Source organism: Atractosteus spatula, chromosome 4, assembly GCF_055471065.1.
Source record: "Atractosteus spatula isolate fAtrSpa1 chromosome 4, fAtrSpa1.hap1, whole genome shotgun sequence".
Classification (NCBI taxonomy): domain Eukaryota; kingdom Metazoa; phylum Chordata; class Actinopteri; order Semionotiformes; family Lepisosteidae; genus Atractosteus; species Atractosteus spatula.
In genome coordinates, this window is record NC_142709.1 from 21,898,858 (window position 1) to 21,917,114 (window position 18,257).

Here is an 18,257-nt window from a genome sequence, read left to right on the forward strand (position 1 = left end):
ATGCCCAAATCGCAACTTCTTCAAAAAAGTAATCTCTAACCCTTGTTCTAGTCAACAGATATGAGAAATTTCAGATGACAAAAGAAAATGTCATTTGTTTTTGAGCATACATATTTTTTTTTCTATTAATAAAGACACACCACAAACAAAAATATTCTAAACATTTATTGCAATAGCTGGATACCTGTATAGCAGTAACAAGGATTAACTGTTTAAATATCTATGATGTCAAACACCCCCACAACTGACAGACATACTGCAATAAGCAATTCACCCCATCCCACATGGTTTTGATACTGTGACATAAAATATAACAGTGCTATACAGAATGGATGTTTAATTAATGCACAAATCAATCTTCAAATAAACCAGTGTTCTTTAAATATGGCACAAAATAAATTTAATTTTAAAGCTATATTTGCATGCTTTCCATTGCTTAAACTGGCTGTCATGCCTTAACAAAATATTTTAAAATACGTGGGTTCTTCTGCACGTGCTTCTTAAGTAATTATGTTGTGTCTTTTAAATGAATTACATTGTTTTACTTCCATCAGCAGAGAAATACAATCCTGATATCTGCCAAGCACCCTATGCTTAAGATATTAAACAATTGTTAGCTTGGCATTTGCCCATATCCTAATCATTTTTATCAGCCTAATGCATGGTAATAAGCCATTAAGGCATAACACATGAAGTCATCATGATTACACTCAAACAATTCTTGTACTGAAATATCAATATATAGGTTTTAACAATGGTTGAATTAAAATGTTTAAACACAACAACCAGAACTGGGACATACAGTACATAATTATTTTTATTATAATAAAATTAAATATGAAAATAAATGTTGACAAGGGAAGCAAAGATATCACAGTAAGAGACTTTATGCTTTTTTCTTCCACAAGAACAACTGTATTTGAAATTCAAAGAAACAAATGGAATAATTATTGTCAATTATATAAATATATATAAAATTTGTACCTAGAGTGCTACTAAATTGATTTAAAGCAGAGATTTGTGTAATATTGTGCAGGTTCAACATTAACTAATTTGTTAACATTCTGCACAGGCATTTTTTGAGTGTATGGTTTTTGTTCAAGATTAGAAATGTGAACCCTCTTGACTAAACTTATTACAGAAATGAAATACTATCAGGAAGCAAACTAAACTGTTAAAAGGGAAAAGCAACCATGAAACATTGTCTTATTCTGTTAAGTGATTATTACAGGTACACAAAATTGGTTAGTATTTTTTGTTATTTACAAACACTTTAACAATGACAGACTTAACAAGTGTCCACTAACAGTGTTAATAGCACAATGCTTTCGTTATATTTTTCTTTTTCTTTGATGGTGTCGAGTAATATAGTCCCAAAACAGCTCAATAACAACCACGTCACAATATTTGTATATACTGGTCAGCCATGAATTCATTTCAAAAAAGTTTTTTTTTCCATTTTTTTAATGGAAATCCCTTCATTTCATTAAAGGCAAAGTACATGGGAGGTAAATCCAAATGAGTTTTAGTCCCATTTTAGTCCCAGTAGTCCCAGGTGCTTCACAATGGTTAATAATCTTGTGTCATCGATTTTGCAAAACACCTTCTGAGGTGTCATCATAAAGTAGAATTGTATACAGTATACTTGCTGCTTAAGCACAAGTCTAGAGGCCTACTTGGTACATATAACTATAACACAGCAGTAGCACAAGTCTAATTCAAAAGCTGCAAAGACAACTGATTGACCCTTTGGTCACCTAAGTTGTTTTTATAGTTGGTGTTCCATTGGGCTATCAGTGCCTGAAGCTTGTTTGTAAGACTTCAAGTTAGCCAATTGTATGTCTGCCATGTGATTCCCATTTTTAAAATGACCTTCTGCGCTCCCATACTGCTTTCTGTCCCCAAACTGATTTTGGTTACCATCTTCTTTCCAGGATCTTGTCAATGTATGTCCATTCACTAGTTTGTCTTTGGCCCATTCTTTTTGATTGGCAAAAGTAGACAGGGGGGACTTAGGTTGCTGGTAAGATCCAAGACCTGGAGGCATCCAGCAGTTATCAGAGTGGCCTAACACTAGGCATTCCTGGGTACACATCTCCGTAGCTTCAGCTAGTCCTCTGGGACCAAGAGGGCCATCTAGGAAAAAGAATAATTGAAAGTTAATGATACTCAGTTAAAAAATCTACAGTACACATCATGACCCGATTACAGGTGTCACATTGCTGATTTGTATAACAAATAAGATACTTTCATTTGAGGTAGTAATGAAGAGCAACACTATTTATTATAAAGCATGCATAATAATATCAAACATTCTTGATCTGAAGATTCATTTAAAGAATAACAAAGCTTGACACAAATAAGTCTAGTCTACATGCAAAACATAACTGAATCTGACAGAGTTGCTGAAATTGTAATCTCGGTAGTCTTTCCTCATATAGTTCAATGTAATCTAAAGGTCATCAATGTTAATAAACAGTTAAGCAAATAAACTCTACTAAAGAGGTACCACTTATTTAAAATTATATAAAAGGGTATGGTATTTAATAGCTAAATATACAATATTTGATCTCCTGTCTAAGTATATATATGCACAAACTGAGATTTTGAATTTGAATCCAGGTTAATCAAGTCTTTCAATTTCACCTGAGAATGACTCAGGTTCGTGACCTTTCATTAGTGCTGTTGGGTGACTGTATTTATGGTTTATAACAGGTGTCAAATAGAATCCAGGGAACAAAATCAAGATCATGGTTTGTCAACTCACTTGCAAAACGAGAGTGCTATTGAACATGCAAAGGAGAATTCTAAAGCAATACTAAACATCAGCTAATTATGTAGGCAGAGAACATATCACTGTGTTAATTAAACTTGAAAAATATATTCAGTGATCTTTACAATATTAAATTATCAGTCAACATTTAATGCTCAGACATTATATACATTATATAGTTTTTCAGTGTCTTGTCTGACCTTTTTATAAAAGGTGCATTTGTGTGTATTTAAAATAAGTTTAAATATGAAGGATTAACAAACACTGTAGAAACCGCAAAAACAAAACTAAAAGTAAAGAATGATAAAATTCGACTGATAACTGATTCAATAACTTGCAAATGACATTGACTTAACTGCAGTTACAGTATAACACAACAATAAATATAACATAGGGAAACAATTTTGAATGTTATATACTGTACACTATGTAAAGGCATTAGTTAATATTGGCACATCATTTCCACCTTCAAGAAAATGTGGAGGAGGAATAAAAACAATTTGAGGATATTTAAAAGTGTAGAATATAAATAAAGGAAATGTATAATTTTCTACAATTCACTAGTCAGACTACATGTAGAATATCATGCTTGTTTAGGTCAAGGGGGGGGAAAAGTGTTGTTTTTTTTCTTATCAGTCCAGTGATTTTTTTTCTAATCACAGCCAGATACATGCCTTTGCTTACAGTAGTGTCCTACACGTATAGGCTTAAAGAACTGAATCGTTTTAGCTTTGAACAGAGGACCTCAAAAACACTGAAAAAGTCAACCTGATAATGAAACACAAAGATGTACTCTAAGTGGAAAGTACCAGGAGGTGCATTTAAAATGTAGATTAGGAGGCACTTTTCTTCACAAAGGCTTGTACCTGTATCTTCCCTAGTTTCCTTAAAAAAATAGTTAGCTATGATCCTCAGATCCATTTCTTGCTAGCAATACAGCAGCCAAAGTCTCTTTCTCGATTACGCTAACTTATAATTCTCCATAATGTCACTCCCTGAAAAACTACAAATACCATAGTCAATCCCCCTTTTTTGATCACAGTTGTCTTTCAGCATTCCTCCCCCACCCTATCTACCCCTTTGCAGTTACATCTCGGTTAACATCTTTTTGTAGGAGGGTCCTAACATCCTTGTCCTACAGCCCAGTGTTTGATCCTTAGCCACACAGGTTAAGCTAAATTTCAATAAACATTCATAAATTATCTTATTTGGTTTTGTTATATCTCATTAAGTGACATTTAAAAATACATTTTTATCTTTACTAATTCCTTCCAGACAGCTCCCAGGTCCATTCAGCTTGCTTTCCAAATGAGTACCAGGGGTTAATCCTTCTGGGGGTAATAGGCCAGCCAGAGTGTGAAACTGACTGCATCACCTCCACTTCCAGTGTCAGATGGTTGAGAAAAATGGTGGCCCTTGACCCCCATTCCCCCATGGGCCTTTATGGCATGAAAAGGGGGCCTAACATACCTACCTAGATACTGTACATATGTTTACAAAATCAAAATTAATAGACATATACTTGACATATACATATAGGAATGCTGTTATGATGTTTATGATCTGTCCATTCACTTCAATGTTACATTTTAAACAAATATATTGCTACACATTTAACACTAGATAAGGTAATATCAGCATTACAACATTTCCAACATTTTGCACCTCCCTGTTAATTATAGAAAATATGTCCATTTAAATATTGCTCAGGTAAGGTACTGTAACTGATTATGCTTCAGTGAATTTTAAGGTTGTAACGTTGAAATGAACATTTATAAAACATAACTAAAACCTTTAAAATCAGACAAGGAATTAATACATTGGTAGGCAAATTTTACATAAGCTACTGTACAATATTGATCTATATATATATTGTTTTATTACATAATTTTTTCAGGGTTCCATTGAAATCGAGAATGAAATCCCAACATACCAGTATGAAAAAGTGGCCCACATTTCATTAAACTAAAGGATGCTCATCACTGTTTGCCTCAGAGTACACTAGAGCCAAACACAGTACCAACTGTAAATAACTGGTACAGCATATTCACCATTTTCATAACTGCTATTCACCTGTCATCAGCTCCAAACTTGTTTGTGAAATAAATTATTACTTTTTAGAAACTATATACAGTTAGGATACATTTTGAATTCTAAAATAATTTACTTACTATGTGTACAAGATCAATCTTTCCTCAAACCATTTTATGGGGGTGGCAGAGGAGGGATGGATTTTTAACATTAATAACATTAATAAATAAAATGTTATGTGAAATAAAATGTTAATTTTGTGTTTAAATGTCTTATTTATTTTTAATTGCTTCATATTAAAAAGTCCATATTCAATTATATGGTTTTGTGAATGCTATTTTACAACTAATTTTGTCATGTCTTTATTTCTGTTGAATTGTCATTAGACTTTCAGTGAGAGACAAGCATTGACACTATGTACAATATGGCACACAGTAAAAAGAAATTCTGGAGTGAAAAGTTGTAGAATTGCATGCTATTATTAGTTTCACACAATTCAAGCCTGTTTGGTAAGATTGTGATGTAAGATTTCATTCACAGCAGGGAAACACCTTATTGAAGCATTAATACATTTACCAAGGGGGTGCAAAAAAAAACCTTGTTTAATATATTTCTGGCCTACATTGTTTTAATTAGGACTTTTTCTGATATTACTCAAGAGTCTACAGTAGGTCATTACAGTAGTACTAAAATATATTAATTTAAAATCAATTATTCTTTATTTCTTGTACATCTTCCATTTTCCAGTAAACACATGCCCATTTTAACTGTGCAAGAGACTTAAATTATTTCATTTTTGCTTTTGATTACGCATTTATAACGAAAGGTTGATCATGGTGAAAGCATTTGGCATATCCACAACTCAACATAGCTAATTTTAACTGAGAAAAAAATAAATTGATCTACATTTAGAGGACATGTGACATGCATGTTATAATACCCTTCAATATATTTTCCATATGTATGTAATTTCTGATATCAGATTGCATGATTAAGATTAGATTGGCATTCATATTAATATTCCAACAAGATTGTTTAAAGTTATTTTTTCCTATTTTAATAGTACTAATCTTAAAAAGAATATATATTTCACTCAATATTTTATATTTTCTTTAAGAAAAACAGTCATTGCAGAGACCACTGCCAATACCAAAACCTTAGTATTTCAAAAATTAAAAAATGGATTTCACTAGATATTCCTTTTATGAAAAGTTGTGCTTAAAAAAGTTTTCACATTGTGTATTAATTTTACATCTTTAAAAGCACACTTTTCTTTAAAAATATAACCACTAACAAAAGAAAATTAATACACATGTACATATTTACACAAATATATAAAGAAGATAGCATTTAATTTGTATTCACAGCACATGAACATATTATTATAAAGATTGCACTAGAAGAATATACTCAGTTTGCTATGTGGCCAGAATGGATAGAACAGCACCATGACATTCCCTGCTTTACCTGTCAAATTTCTTATTGATGACATGATGAATGATAACCTGATCATTAGAATGTGTCCCTAAGGATGGAACTATTGCTAATGACAAAAAAGAAGTCTAACATCTGATAACACTGGCAAGGTGTTGTGATCCCAAAATGGTCTATTCAAGGACTGTAAATTACACTACCTCTCCTTTTCACAGCAGGCTTACCTCCAATAAAATAACTTTAAAATGTTTTTTTTTTTATCTACAGTGTCTGTCATTATTGGTACATGCAATATTTCAATAGTATGACAGAACATTATAATTTCTGTTATACCTATGAGTTTTGATATAGAATAAAAGTATTTTAGGAACATTTTAATAAGCTGCAGAGAGAGACAGAGAAGCAGGTCTGCAGTATTACTACAGTTCTGCATTCTCAGACAGATTTATATTATAATCTTGTGTGCACTAAAATGCACACATTCTTCACAATTTATTTTAGAGGCACTCTCTATGTGATGGTTTTAATGAATATTTCCAACTGAGCCTTCAATTAAATGGCAATCACAGACAAGTGCACAACCCAAATCAATACAAATGTATACAGAACCTTTAATGTGAGCCCCTCTAACTGGGAGGGTAATCCACCATTTTACAGATTTAGAGAACTAATCAATTAAAGACAGGATGAGGTCAAATGCTATTGAGCGAGACTTCAAAGTGATTCTATCTGTGCTTGTTGCATTTTCTTATTTATTCATCTGACTGATTATCATAAAACACATTTTCTGGTAGGGACACTCATATTTCAGTGTTAAGAAAGGTTTTCTTAGAATTGCACAGCAATTTATTGATGTGATCAATATAACTAGCCTAATAAGATCAAAAAGAACTTTAAATGTTGATTGAAAGATTTTAATTGCAGACAGCCAGCATGTCCTGGACCATTGCATTACACCTGGTTTATTTCTGTTTTTTTTTGTTCTCACTTTCCCTTTCTGCCGGAACATCCTAGCTCTCAATCAGTCTTCTTGAGTGATCCGCCACTCTCCGGTCACATGTGCTTGGGCTCTAACGCATCACACCCATGTGGCAGTGACCAGCCATGTCGTAACAAAGTTTTGATCAAATTACTATAAATTGTAATAGTAATAGTAAACTGTAATATCTACATATTTACACAAAATATTTTGTTAAGAATAAACGTTAAAAATCCAAATTAAGCTCCAGCAGAAACAGTATAAAATAAAATCTCACAATTGTTTCCTTTTATTTTTTGTGCAACAGTTTGGTACATATTTCTCTCAAACACAAAAAATGTCATCGGTTAAGTGATTAAATACCTTTAAACTATAAGTTGAAACTGAAATAAATAATTATGAGACTTTTCAGTTATTCATAATAGTTTTATTTTCATTAAAGTGGTTTTCTTTTTCTTACAGTTTATACTCAACAAAATATTTACTTCTAGGTGTTTGTATTCATCATCTATTTGTAGTCCAACAGAAATAAGAATTTGAGATACTGTCTTGTTATTTAAACTGCTTTTTGAAATCATTTACCAGCATGTATTGCCCAGAGTGACTTATGTCCCAGTAATTCTGTACTGTTTTTAACAATCTACAGTGGACAATCTGCTCCCTAGGGTGAGGTTTAAGATAACTTTTCATTGCTCAGAGCCTTAGGCGTTTGAGTTGTTAAACTCACCCAGTTAATTTGTTCCCTGCATTTGAGATGATCTGTATTATAACATGAGCCATATGAGTTTCCACTGTAGGTCAAGGGGCTATTGCATTTCATCCAAGTTGAAAAATAGCATAGCATTAGGTCAGAATAAAACCTTGTGATATTAACTTGAACTAGGAATAATAAATACAGTATGTTTCCTGCCAAGTACATGACATTTCAGCTTCAAAGTAAAGTACTTAATTTCTATACTGTACTGTATATCATGAAGAAACAATATACCCAAATATAATATTTCTAATTGATACAAATTGCAATAATAACTTGATTATGTTTAATGATTATAATGAATATGTCTAAAGTGTAAATATTAAACATAAAAATAACTCATACTGTACAGCCATCAAAACAGAAATTATTTTTCTTGCTTCCCATATTGTGTAAGTTTCTTTTGAAGATGTTTTGCCAGGCTGATTTTTTTCTCTTAACTGTATTTTGTATTTCTGTTCTGAGTTCTTTTTAGTGCAACCTTTAAGGTCACTTGTCTAGAGGACACAATGAATTGATATAATTGTGGAGAACTTTGTCCCCTAATAAGAACATGCCGCCTTGCACCTCTGAGACCCAGCTTTAAATGTGGTTCAAGCTTAAGCGATCAAAAATCATTTCCGTGTAATGATTGTTATGGGCCCCAGGAATGTCTGATTATATCACCACTAACCCACTCCCTAAAGGCTAAGTGTCCACCACAATAACTAGCAATAATAGGCTCTTAAGGAGTGTTACATTATTAGGGCAACATGAAAGATTGTACAGGGTGAAACAGATACAGTGCTACAGTGGCACAGAGAAAATTAATTTCAGATATATGATAAAAGATTACATCAAAGATGGTGCAGAACTCTCAGCTGAGAAAATGCCCCATATTTCAACAACATTTGTAGCACTAGCAGCTTTTGAGGTGAGGTAAATGATACTTTAATGGGATTTCTGATGATTAACTCATTTAAATGCATTTAAGAAGGCAGGTTGTTAAAAGCTTACAGGGTTATATTGCTTGATTTTATTGACTGGATTTTACCTTTATTTTCAATCTACATGCTGTTTGAATGACAAGATGGGGGAAAAACATCTTAATCAGACAACTCAACAGTGTCTTTATTATATGTCTGTTTCATTGCTCATTGTTTACATGTGGTATTTTATTCAACTTACACTCCAGTGGAAATTAAAAAATTTGAACATATCTATATCTCTACATCTAAATACAAATAATTAATAACTACAGCTACAGCATAACTGCATGTTGGTGCAGTTACAATTTAGATTTCAGGGCAACAGTGACAGCTTTCTGGATAATACGTTTCTGATTTTCAGAAGACACTGTTCTCCCATCCCATCAGTGACTATATTGAAAGCAGTGCATAGATTGAAAATTAATTTTATAGTTAAGAAGTTAATCTTGTAATTAACAGTTCTTAAGCCAAGTCCTCTCCATTTTTACTGAGAACCGATAGGTAAAAACATGCTTAAGAACATAAATATTCAAATATCATTCAAATGTGTGTTCTGCCTCATCTTTGGAGTCCCCACTGATCTGAAACTAAATTATAAGTTAAAACCAGTATTATAATTTCAAATAGCAGAAAAAAATAAATAATAACCAATAAATAAACTTCTGAATTTTTAAGTGCCTTGTTAATGATTTTGTATTCGAAGCACAGTATGCTGTTTCATTTCAATCACAGTCAACCTTAAACATCGTGAATTACTTGTTCATGAACCTGTTCACGGATCATACTCATTCATGGCAATCAATTACAGATTGAAGTTAAATGAAAATCAAATTCAAAATAAAATGAAGAGTGTTTTCAAATGTAGAATGCATTTTTAAAACTAAACATATTACATCTGTCTGTAAAATGGATCAGTAAACATCAAGAGAGGTTAAAGGCTTTCCAGTAATCAAGATTCTATTGAGAAAAGTGGTTGATCACACCCTGAACACTGAAGAGAAGATGGAATACATATTCGTTTCTGAAGGTATAATAATACATGCCGAGTTTGAAATGATTTTGGCACCTACAAATATAATTTGGTTGCTTCTTCTGTGAATCTTAATGCTATGGAAGTAGCTGAAACATAAATAAGACAAAAATCGATCAACTGATCTATAATTCTCCATGGTGAATTACTACTATTTAAATAATGTTTTGCTCAAGACAACTTTATAAAGTGCATATCTCAATCTATCAGTTACACTTCACATTTCTTATCTGAAATTATGTTGTTTCAGTAAAGTTGTGCTTATTGGACATAATCCATATAATTTAAACAGACATGTACTGTAAATCACTTCCCAAAATAAGACTAAATAAAAGTTGATTGTGAACAGTAAATTGAGAGAGAAATATCAAAATTAACATTATATTTCAGCAACTGCCAATAGACATTTGGAAAATATATATTCAAAGGTAAGCACAAATAAGGTTGTTTTTGTTTTCTTAAAGGTGAGTGGAATAGCTTAGTTTAATGAAGTAGTTCAAGTAGGTAGCTGCATCAGCATGCGTAGGCTGCAAAGGAACAAGTAAAGGTTTATGTTAGGGTTAAGGTGTCACAAACGAAGAGGGTTCCGCAGCCGAAACATCGTGTTTCTTTTCTTCTCTTTTCAGCATGGAATAAACCTCTACTTGCTCCTTTGTGGCTTAGTTTAATGATGAGTAACATGATAAACCATTCTAAAATTATAAAATCACCAATTATTTTTCTTATATATCCAAAAGATGTGGAATTAAAAATAAAGTGTTTCCAAACTGTTGGCTCTATAGCAGCACAAGGTGGAGAATGAAAAATATACCATACCAGATATTCATTGCCAATTAGAGGACAGATGCGTCCCACACTGACGTCACAGCAATTTTGCAAACACCCTGGACTCTTGATGAAATAACCAATTCATTTGAAATGTTACCTATTCTTAAGGAGTTTTGACGTTTTAGTTGTAACCTTATTCAATTTGCACTTATCATTCACATTAATGTCATGATCGCACATACAGTACATATAGCTTTATTGAAAAGAGTGAACAACATTTTTTACTTTGATGTCCAAATATTTTTGAGGGCACTGCCTTATAATTATTATAGAAAATACACACTAGTTTCAAACTTTTTTACGTCATTTTGGAATTCCAAGTTCTATATGTATATCACTGTAGTGTACATTCAAAATATGGAAGATGGACTGAGTAATTCAGAATTCTAAAGCTTATTGTGCAGTTCGTATTTCTGGCATTTAAATGTAACATTTTTTTGTAAAATATATAATATTTTTTATTATAAACTAGATAATTGGTACTTTGCTTCCCACAATTCTGATCCTGCTTGAGTGAGGTCAAGCCTTGAGAAATCATAACTCTAACATAACTAACATTTCAAAATGAGCATCACAGTAGTGGAGTGTTCTTCAGTGCTGCCTCATTTTTACAAGTATTCAATGAGCACCTGATCTTCATACAAAAGAGTGCTTTATTACTTCATAATGTTCAACCAAGACAGTGAAAGTGCGGTGAAAAAAAAACCAATAAAAGCACCACTTTCAGGAATTAGGATTTATACACGTATAGCGAGCAATTTAAGATCGGTAATATGTAGTAAAATATAAGGTCACGTGAGATATCAGTCAGATCAAAATGGAGAAGTTTTTGTACTAATTAATACAGGTATTATATTAATAAACATATATCTTCTAAAAATATTAAAATTCACATCTCACTTTACATCTCTTATTACCTCCTTACCATGAAATGACATTATTACAACATAAAGTCTCCAGTAGCACTAACAATGGAAAGAAAAAACTACAGTATGTATTGTAACGCTTCTGGGTTCACGTGGGCACCCTCACCGCTGCCACATCAGGTCAGCCCCTCACCATCGGGGACTCAAACCCAGGCCTCCGGTGTCACTCAACAGGGACCCAGCCTCTTGAGCCAAAGGGAAATCTTCCGTCAGCCCAGCAGCTGCGGTCCCTACTATTCACAGGGAAGGGCAGTGACGTCACCCCTCTGGTAAGCCGGCTCTCACAAGCAATGGAGGCCGTATGCGTTATACTCTCCCCCGCTTAATTCGCTGTCCTCAGCGAAGGACTATCCCACTCCACTTCTGACACCAGTGTAGCGCTCCGGGATTCACATGGGCACCCTCGTCACTGCCACCTCAGGTTGGCCCCCCACCATCGGGGACTCAAACCCAGGCCTCTGGCGTCACTCAACAGGGACCCAGCCACTTGAGCCAAAGGGAACAGTATTATTATTTAGTATAAAATACATGATTGGTGATTTGCTTCCCAAAATGCAGCTCCTGACTGAATAGGAGGTCATGTTTTAAGAACAACCTAGACTTGTTCGAATTCATGCAGTGACCCCTCAAAGGTGTTGTGAGATTCAGAGTGATCCCCTGCAGGAATGTTTCCCCATAGCAAAAAGTGTGCTTTGCCAATCAATTAAGTAACATGGCAGATCCATTTAACTAATATGCACGACAATGTGAACCTCATTACTCAACATTAGCAAAGCATTTTTGTATTACTTCTTTATCTACCAGCTAAGCAATTAGGAAAGTCAGCCCTCTGAAAATTGATTCTGTGAAATTCTGATTCTGTAACAAACGGTAGACTCTGTGCATAAAAAGAAAATAAGAAAAGTTATAAAATTGGCCAATTGATTCTTCTAGCCCATTTAGTAGTTAATGAGTAATTAATCCAATGTCCTCTTCCATTAGTTTCTTAAAAAAAGTCAGGGTTGTTCCATATTCCCACATTTTCATAAATATGTACCTTCTATTTTCAGTTCCAGATGCACTTCCACATTGTTAGTGAAATTTAAAAACACTTCCATTTTACATTTGATGGATTAATGTTTCAATGTTTTTCCTTAAGGAGTACAAGTTTGAGTTTCTCAATTTTCTCAAATGCCCATGAGAATTTTGAAAACTTTGGTTAGGTCTTCTTGTAATCCTCTCTCTTCAAGACTCAGAAGGGTCATTCTTTTCAGCTTATTAGCATAAGACATCCCCTTAAACCAAGGAATGCATCTAGTTGCTCTTCTGTGCAGTGATTCCAAAGCAACAATCACACCCCTCTACTCCATCACTGATTTTTTTATAAAAGTACCCAAAAATTATTTATGTCCGTTACAATACCTGAATTGTTGTTTCAATATGTGGTGATCCTTGGCCTTTTTCAAATCTTTCCTTATATTTTATACTGTATGTATGAACTTCATTGTTCAATTGAAGACTTCCTTAATAAGATACATTCAATATTCTAATTTTGCATTTCAGTCTTTTTTGCTATATTAAAAGCATCGCACTATAGAAGCATCATTACGCAATTTTTATGTGACATGCCACTGTTTGAATTTAAGACTGAGTAAATGCACTAAACAATGAAACTCCATGTACTTACATATAAAAATGAATATGTGTGTAAATCCATTTCGTTTCACTCCACTGCTTATTTACTGCATTTATTTATATTTTTAGTGTTGGAGTCAATACTTTAATCCACCACACACCTGAAAAAGGCTCCATAGTGAGGATTTTGTGTTTTTTTTCTTTCTATTGAATTTTCAACTTGGAATTAATCTTCACATTAGAAGTGAAGCCTCAGAATATTTCAATTGTAGAAGGTTGTCTGGACTATGAAGTACAGTACATGGCTTAAATTTGTTCCTATGAGTATAAAATTATTTTATGGAAGTACATTCAGTATTGTAAGTAATGTATATTATAGTGCCAAAAAGGCTCAGTTATATTGTATTTTAACAATTTTAGAAAGGTGAATAAAATCTTATTTAAAAAGACCCTAAAGTTATGTTGGTGTTTAACACTGACATAAGTAAAACAGCATCTTATATATGGAAAATTATATCCTGAATTATTATACCCTTTGAGAAAAGTTAGTAAACTCAACAGTGATGATCTATACTGTTTACCATCATGGATTTTGTCCTTTTCAAAACAGTTGTGTATACAGTTTATACAGTACACTTAGCCAATACTCTGATGGTATTTCCAGTCTGTTAGAGCTTAAGGTTTTAGATGGTCTTGATTAAAACTCTCTCTTTTTCTTTGTAGCTACAGTATATACAGGAATGTACTCCTCTCTAACATAATTACATTAAAACAATACATTTCAATGTTTTTAAGATTATTTTAAATAATGATAAAACAGTATATAAAATGAAATACTTGTTGATAAATATGCATATATGTGAATATATATGATATCTTCTTAGACAGAAACATATGAATAGGAACAGTGAATGCAAACGGATAAACTGATTGCTAATTCTGACAAGACTAGACCATCAAAATGCCTTTGAGAAATTTAGAAGTTTCCATACAGCTAAGGAAAATATATCGCAAGAAACAGAAACATTTAAAAAGGAAATGTGTTTAAGCTTGGTTTACAGCTGATTTATATTAATGCACTTGGTCTGCAAGCTTACTACATTTCTTACTTACAGCACTTTAAACCTGCCCTGCTTTCATGCCTTTGGCATGTCACATGAGTTTTGTGCCATGACCTGCAGTCACATTAATAATTCTGCCTGTCACTAAACCATCACAATGTCACTCATCAACTATTATTATGTCACCCGAAAGGAGGATCATCAGTGAAAGCCTGACAAACTAATCTCTGTATAAAGCTGCTGTTCAGCAGTTGGGGAAGAGAAAATCCCTGGATACTTGTGCTTTCCTTTTAAATAATCCTTACAAATATTGCAGCTGGAATAATATTTTTATAAGGGAATGGTGGGAGCCTAAAGTTTTATTTTGTCTTATATTTTAGAGAAATTGTTATTTCTTCCTAGTCCCAGTTATCATTAATGCTCATACCTACTGTATATTAAGGACAAAAGACTTCATCTGCTAGGCTTATCAAGGAGTGTTATAAAGGATGAAGCCTGTTGGTTTGAGAAGCACATGATATATGTTGTAAGAATACAATCTAATAATAGAGAAAGTGGTGTTTAGTTGAAAGAAGAGTGGGTCATTGTCTTGTATCCTGCTCAATGATAACAAAAAATGGTTCAATTATTTCTTTCCAGCATTCAGTTATTGGGGGTGGAGTTATTAAAGGGAATTCAGGAATTACTTGCCTTGATCAATTTGCTTTTAGGTTAAAGTGAAAGCCAATTTGAAATCCCTAATTGCATTAATCAATGGGAATTCTTTGTAATACACTTTCCAAAAAACAGCAATAGCATGGCAGGATACAAAAAAGGTATTTGAAAGTGATGCATTTTGTGATCAACATGCATTATTCTACCTGCATTAGTCTGACCTTTTTGAAGCACATTTATTTCTTGTCCTCTAAATTACATACATATTATTCTCTGATACACAAGTCAAATGGAAGTATTTTCCAGTGTTCAGTGAATAGAATCTATATTAAAATTGATCTTTCAATTTAAAAATCTGTACATATATTCATTTCTTTTGATGTATCATTCACAATTTTATTATAATTGGAATTGGCAACTCATTGTATGCAAACAACATTATTAATGGGAAAGTACTTCTCTAATTAATAGTAAGCTAAATTGACACTACTGATGGTGGTCTTACGTAACTGACCTGTGTTAACAAAAATCTGTGCCAAATCAACTTTCTGGTGGGTTTGTTTATTTATTAGTGCTGTTTAGCTCGCCAGATGTTGTTATTCAGAATAAATGAACCTTTGTTTTATTGCTTAACAGAGGCCCAGAGATGCTCAGTCTCCAGCTGCCACACTGCTGCCTAAAGAAACCACTTTTTAGCCAGGCAGAACAAATGTTTTGTTTGTACAGGCCAAATTACATCAGAACACATTATTCTATATGCCTTTTAAACTTTCATGTTTGTAAGGCAAACCAACATAAGTCAAGGCTACATTATTGATAGATTTAAGTAAAACAGGCTTTATTTTTTCAATTGTTGGCAAAATGTTTTTTGAAAGCCTACTCTAATAATGATTTAAAGGCTACCTAGAATCATCAAATTATCGTGACCTGCAGTAGGTGTTAAACTAGTGGTCAACTGCACTTAGAGAAGGTAAATATTATTAGACTATGTCCTTTTAGGTTTTCATGAAGTTAATCTATGGTGGTTTGACTATAGAGCACAAATGACAACCTTACATTTTTGTTATAAGTCCAAAGAATACGGCCATCATTTCATTTTACTTCTAAGAATAAAAAGTTTATTTCTGCTGTTTGTGCAGGGACATGGATGCTTTCTTTTTTGTCATTCATGTGGTTGTCTTTAATGTTGAACTGGGGGCCAAATGACTACTATACCAAAGAGTTACATACATTACTGACTTATCTACATATCAATTCAGAATGTCACAATGTCTGTGTCAGCTAAATATGTCCTTGTTTTGGTTTGATAATACAATGTTTTCTGAGTTCACACTTATCAGCAAAATCCTTTGGACGAATAAAAAAATGTAAATGCAATTTATTAGTCTTCTGAATATTGGAAGGGTATAATTATTTAAAATTTACCTACTTTCTCAATTGGGCATTCAAAACCTTGAGTCTGGTCTTTGGTCCAAGAAATTTCACATTTGATAAGGCATGAGAAATAAAAAAAAATAAAACTAGTGGTGCCAACTAATTAAAAAAATCTGTAATCAAAAGCTAGTATGTTAGGACAGTCAAAGTGGATAAATACAGGTAACTTCATACTGTTATAAAGAATATGCTAGTTTAAACCTCAAAAGATGCCTCCCTAAGCCAAAAACAAGTTCAGTTTAGACAACAACTCAAATATCTAAAGATTTTTTCTTACTAACCAAATTGGTATCTATAGCAACTAGTCTGCTGTAAACACTTTTAACAGGATTAAATGTCACACAAGGATGTGCTACTCAGCTGAATGGTACGATGACTCCATTCTTCACAACCAAGTGAATATCCATAGAAACTACCTTCCTATGGAGATCATCTCACCCACTTATGTATTATTACAATTATTATGAACTATAATAAATAATAGTGGAAAACAATAGGATTAAACACATACTGTACACAACTTGCTAGATAAAATTTCAATATTTTGTAACATTAACCAATCATGTACAATCAAAACACAATGCAGAAAACATTACAGTATTAGGATTAAACAAGTTCTGGAAGATCAGTGAAAACCAGTAATCATACACTCTAAAGATATTCTGGGCAGTTTATATTATGAAATCAATTCTAATGGTAAAAAAAACCCTTAAAAACTGTCCATGCACATTTTCCATTCCAAAATCATTGGTGTTCTGCACTTAGTGCAGGATTCAGAGGAAAACCTGTGATGTCACTGCTCTGCAAACAGAGTTATGTCTATAATGGTGTTTTCTCATTTGCAAATAAACTTCAGGGAAGCATAAAAAGCACCAGTTACACAATTTTTATCAGGAAACAAGTCAGTTTTAATGTCAATTTAATGTATGCGGAGTACAGTTAAGCTAATGCCTGAGTAATCAGCTGTACTGTTTGAAAGATTGTTGCTTTAAATTAATAAAAACATAATGTCAACCTGCCTATCACATTGCTTTCTTACAATTTTCCACAGAAAAAGAGCTGGATTAGATGATATGCGATTGCTTACCTTTCTAGTTAATGTTGTTAATCTTAGTATTAATATCATATGAAAACAATGTGTAACAATTGTCTACAAATAATGATATATTAAAGGCTAAAAATAAATGAAAGTGTGTTAAAGCACTAACTAGAAATAATACATTATAATTAAAAATGGTAATGGCACTTCCATTTATTCTGTTTAATTTATTTGGAACAAAAACACCACATCTGCACTTAATATGCATTTAAGTGCAGCAGTGTACTACACATACAAAGAAAAAAAATGATTAATAACACTACAACACTCTAGATCAGATAGAATGTGCAAAGAAAGTATATTTAATGGTGATGTCTCCTAACAGCACAATCTGCTTCCAGTGGATATTACAGATACAGAGTTATGATATACAGCAGAGGCTTCTTTGGGCCATACAATTATGACACTATAGAGAATGTTTGCTGACCCCCTGAGAGTTTCATTGACCATGATGAATTACCCCTGGGGCTCCCCTTAAAGGCATGCATAGCAGAACCACATGGATGAGTTTTAGCTGTAGTATAAGTGTGCTGCAGTACTCTGAATTGTCAAAAATTAATATTTTATATGAAAATGCTGACCATAGCATAATACATTCTTTTAAGATAATTGCAAAACAACTATTCCTTATATCATAAATGCTTTTTTATTGATTGGTTGAATGATAGGTGA

The 18,257-nt window shown here is 32.9% G+C and overlaps 1 protein-coding gene across 1 annotated transcript in view; it reads right to left on the reverse strand.

Annotated features, from left to right (window-relative positions):
* Positions 1-1,336: 1,336 nt before the first annotated feature.
* LOC148836014 (protocadherin-9-like) overlaps positions 1,337-18,257 on the reverse strand; it is a 283,860-nt gene continuing 266,939 nt past the window's right edge. The window contains exon 3 of the mRNA XM_088913132.1: positions 1,337-2,136. Within this exon, the coding sequence (XP_088769258.1) occupies positions 1,769-2,136 (368 nt within the window). The 3' untranslated portion in view covers positions 1,337-1,768. The remainder of the gene's footprint in view (positions 2,137-18,257) is intronic.